The 5,000-nt window shown below is 40.3% G+C and overlaps 1 protein-coding gene across 1 annotated transcript in view; it reads right to left on the bottom strand.

The window, feature by feature from the left end:
- Positions 1–5,000, bottom strand: part of LOC138038340 (uncharacterized) — a 10,094-nt gene that overhangs the window by 105 nt on the left and 4,989 nt on the right. Inside the window, exon 2 of the mRNA XM_068884153.1 lies at positions 1–1,110. This exon is cut by the window's left edge and continues 105 nt beyond it. Coding sequence (XP_068740254.1) covers positions 252–1,085 — 834 coding nt within the window. The 5' untranslated portion in view covers positions 1,086–1,110 and the 3' untranslated portion in view covers positions 1–251. The remainder of the gene's footprint in view (positions 1,111–5,000) is intronic.

The following is a 5,000-nucleotide window of genomic DNA, read 5'->3' as shown; positions in this document are numbered from 1 at the left end:
TCTTTATCCCAGATGTTCTTGATGGCATCAGCCCATACCTCTGGTTTCTCTGAGTCAATCACAAATGACGAGCCAAATGGTACTTTGCATAGGGATTCCCCAAATCCAGAGTTTTTGCTGACAAGAACTGGCAAACCAGCTGACAAGGCCTCAAGACCAGTCAACCCAAAGCCGTCAGTTCTAGAAGGCATGACTACTAGGTCTACCTCACAAAATAATTCCCTTAAGCTTTCTCTGCACTTGACATAGCCTCATACCCTCAGGCAACTAGCTTGCAGATCGCACTCCAAGAACGATTGTTTTATCTCTTGATATTTTCCATCAGCTGCTCCAACAAAGACGAGTTGAGTGTCAGCAAGTGAGGCAACAGCCTTTCCTGCTATGTCAAATCCCTTTAACTGAAAATCTTCTGCATCACCACGGCCAAACACCAAAACACTGCAATGTTTTCTTTCGTCAGGGTCTTGTTTAACAGTCAGAAATTCTTCAAAAATACCAGGAGTAAAGTCAAAAATTGTCTGATGTTTTTCACAAGATCGAAGATATCTATGAAAAGACTCGGCTAGCTTGGGTCCAATTGCTACCACAAAGTCAGCTTTTTCACAAAGCTTGACTTCAATATTGTGCTTTTCTTCACCCTTGGAAATTGGATCTGGGTACGATTTAAACATTCCCAGCTCCTCTGGGTCTGTATGCACCACTTGCACCCATTTGCATTTGTGACCATCTCTTATCACTTGCGCCTGACGACCAAGTTTCACTCCATGACCAATGACCACTTCGACTTGCAGATCATCTGGTGGAAAGCTAAGTAACTCCAGATCTTCATAAGCGATAAACTTTTTTGCTTCAACGATGTTTATGTTGTGTCTGAGGGCTTCTTTCCTGTCCCCCTCACTGCATTGTGGCACAAAGAAAGTGATTTCCACTTCAGAGAATTTTGCCAACTGAATGGCTAACTTTCTGTTTATGGTGGAAAGGCCGCCCTTACTCGATCCCCATTCAGAAGCCAAAATAGTGACTTTAACTTTACCAGATCCATCAGCTTGGTTGTGCCCTTGATATTCTTGTGAAACAGAAGCCATAATCTGCAGTGTATGACACCTGCAACTAAAAGACATACAGGGATACCGTTGTGACAAAACTTACCTAATCTTAGGAAACTATACCATAAAGTACGACAAATCTTCCCAAGGAAGGCATGTAAAATTTCTGGTTAAGACAGAGAAAAGTACTCTGAGAGACACAGGAGAGGCCACAGGGGTCCTTACAGACTCTTCGGTCATTATTGTCATAATTGTATGATTGATATAATACTGTCAAAGACTGGAGGCAGCATGGCCGAGTTATTAGGACGACAGACTTTTAATCTGGAGGTCCCAGTTTCAACCTTGCCTCTGACCACTATCTGGAGTTTTTCTCAGTAATCCCTGGTTCAACTCCTTCCATGCATTTGTAAATAGCTAACTGGTGTGTCTTTAATAGCCAGTTGAGATTCTTAACTTTGTTGTTTTCGTTTGTATCAATGGACAGATAGATAGATAGATAGATAGATAGATAGATAGATAGATAGATACATACATAGATAGATGGATAGATAGATAGGTAGATAGATAGATAGTTTATTGCGTATAGAATTACAGCCATTCGACTGAATAAAACTATAGCATTACAATAAAATCATAAACCTTAAAAAGACGAATAGAATAAATGAGCAATTGTATATAAAAATTTATAAACTATAATAATAAATGTATAAGATAAAATACTAACTGATCCAGAAAGCTACAATTGCGCATTCATAAAACGTGGCTGGCACCGTTTCGTGTTACACTTACGGCGAATGAACGTCTGATTGGATCTTAAATTATACGGGCAGTCGTGTGGGGGGAAGAAGAGCATGAAGTTTGTGCTTCGGATTGTTAAAAATATCATCAAAGAAGCGTGCAGTTAAGGCCTCACGACGCTCAGATAGCCTCAGTAAACCCGATTTCTCTAGTGCCTGTGCGTAAGATATATCTGTGAATAAAATACGTAGAGCGCGTCGCTGTAATCTTTCGAGATCTTCGCTTAGATACTCAGGCAAGGCGTTGTGATAAACTTGGCATGCATATTCTGTGAGCGGTCTGATACATGTAATATAGAATGGTAAAAGGTCTTTCTCTAAAATTTGTGCGCGTTTAAGTTGCTTTAAGAAATCTAATCCAGATGATACTTTGCTTATTATGTTAGATACATGGCAACTCCATTTGAGGTCAGCGCTTATAGTTAGACCAAGCAATTTGGCGCTCTCTACTACTTTAATGTTCGTATCACTAACTGTCACTGGCGCAAAAGGGCGAGTCTGTTTAGCAAAACTGACTCTCATCTCCTTGCATTTAGCGACGTTAAGTTGGAATCTGTCGGTCTCTGTTTGGTCAGTAAGTTCAGCTGCACTCTGAATGTTGCTTGACTGGTTCTTGGACCCACACACTCAGACATAGTGATGTCATCTACATATTTCCAGAACTGCACCCCAGGAACATAGAGGTCATATATCATGATGAGAAAGAGTCAGGGGACCATCAGATGCAATCCTGACTGAGGAGTTTCACCCCTTGTCTGCGGTCTGTCAAGAAGTCCGCAATCCACAAAACAATGGAAAACAATCTCTCTTGGAATGTCAAACCCGAGAAGTTTTTCTGCCAAGATGGTATGATCAATGAGATCAAAGGCCTTACGAAAATAAAAAAAGATAATCCTTACAGTCGCGCTGTTGCCGTCAGTGCCATTCAACCAGGAATCCAGCATACTTTTTAAGGCTTGTGCCGTAGACGACTTGGGTACAGTCCCAAATTGACGACTGTCAATCTTTTTGAGGACCACAGCAAGTTTTGACAAAATAGGAGTCAGCGAGATGGGACGTAGGTCTTTGTTCACGTCGAATATAGGTCTTTGTTTAGGGACAGCAACAATTCCGCCTCTTTCCACTGTGGTGGAAGACAGCATCATTTGTTTCATTGGTCCTGAAAAGCTTCTCACCGGAAGTAGTCAATTATGTAACCACGCACTCACGCATGCACTCACTCACTCCACACTCATGCATGCACACGCACACGCACACACACACGCTCACGCACACATGCATGCATGCACTCACTCACTCATTAATTTTATCTATTCAACATTTAAATGTTATGTACATGTATGTATTCTGAATTGCCAGAACACTTGTGGGGAAATTATACGCAAGATGATTGTGGAAAAATACCAATGTAAAAATCCGGATCATGATCAGAAGCCTCAACAAAGTGGTCACGTGCACCTTAACTAATTAATGAAGAGTTGATGGCATATGTGTCTTATGCAGAAGGAAAGGTGCTTACAAAGCAGGATTGTGAAAAACACCCAAAATTGCACATCTTTACTGATATTAACTTTATCTCTAATTATACAGTTTAAATTAGCAACTATTAGTGAGATTGGAGTACAAGTAGACTGACTGTTTTTTTCGCACATTGAACAAGTGAACTCTGGAGAATTCCATCCTTTTAGTGGTAACCATTCTAACGTTCCCCAGTAACAATATTGGAAGCTACAGTAATCGATAAACAAAATTATGTAAACAGCCAGTTGCGATTTATCTGCTGAAATTTGGTTGCGTCCAGAACCTTCAAAAGCATATCAAAGTCAAAGATGCACAAAATAATTCTTAAATTAATCATTCATAAATCAAGCTGCTGAATAGCCAATTATTAATACAGTGGCCAATGTCATTTGTTGATAGGAAAAACCAATATTTTGATAAACAGGCTAGACAGCGCTCTCATATAAACTTGAGTATACTGATTTTATATTGAGGCCACGTATTGGAACAGCCCAATTAACTTGGCTTTTCCGTTGATGGTTACGTAAATCATAAGGCAATGGTATTTCTTAGTTGTAGTTCAGCTCTCAAGTTACTAATCGGGGTGACCAGCTGCTGTATGTATTTCTTATTTATAACTTGCATTTAGTTAGTCTTATTTTGTAGCACAAATAAGATAAAATGTTAATGTTGTTGTTTGGACCTTGGTCAGCACAAAATGCAGACCAGGGACAAAATGCAGACTGCATATTTGAACATGAACTTATTTGAGAAACCATTGGGTGTTTGATGGAATCACAGGGCACCAAAACTCATAATTTGAAGGCCCAGTTAATGTAACGATTTGTAGGGTTTACATGTATATGGGAAACATGAAATGCCAAAAAAAATTGGGTTATCCTAGTTTACCGAGAAGAAAATAGAAAACGGTGGAAAAACACCTACACAGCAAAACTTTCAAATTGTCGTGCGAAGTAGGCGGCAGGATGGACTAAAGTACCCGGCAGTCTAGTGCCGGCAGCCGCCCTCTGTTGAAACCTCTGCTTATCCTAGTTTTATGTAGTGAAGAAAATTTTAGACTTCATCTTGTGTCCTTGTGTCGATTTCAGGCATTCTGGGCTGGTTTTGACTGAATTTGCTCCTATCCTTCATTAAAAGAGAACAAGGCTGAAGTCTTGTATCCTCTGAAACCAGTGATCACTCCGCGATCAACGATGATTTAATCTAAAAAATCAGCTTGATTTGGCCTTTTGTCCACTCTTACGTGAACATCGATAACAAACGATATAGCATAAGGGCCCAGAGTCACACAGAAACCGCCACATGCTTAAAGAACAAGCCAGTTATAATGAAGAACCTGCCACTTCTCCAGTTCAAAAAGCCCTTTTGAATTCATACATGACATGACCATTGGGAGCTCCGGCTTAGCAGCCTGGCTTGGTGAAAATTTCACTTCTCCTTTGGGGTGGGTATCTAATATCAAACTTCGTCATTCTGGAACTTTTCGACCATCACCACAAGCAAAATTGTCACTATGCCAGGCTGCTAAGGCGGAGTTTCCAACAGTCATGTCATGTATGAATCCAAAAGTGCTTTTTAAACTGGGAAAGTGGCAGTTTTTCGTTAAAACTGGCTTGTTCTCTAAGCACGTGGA

Source organism: Montipora capricornis, chromosome 1 (assembly GCF_036669925.1).
Source record: "Montipora capricornis isolate CH-2021 chromosome 1, ASM3666992v2, whole genome shotgun sequence".
In the NCBI taxonomy this organism is placed as follows: domain Eukaryota; kingdom Metazoa; phylum Cnidaria; class Anthozoa; order Scleractinia; family Acroporidae; genus Montipora; species Montipora capricornis.
The sequence above is the reverse complement of the archived record's forward strand: the minus strand, read 5'-3'. Positions and strand labels throughout refer to the sequence as shown.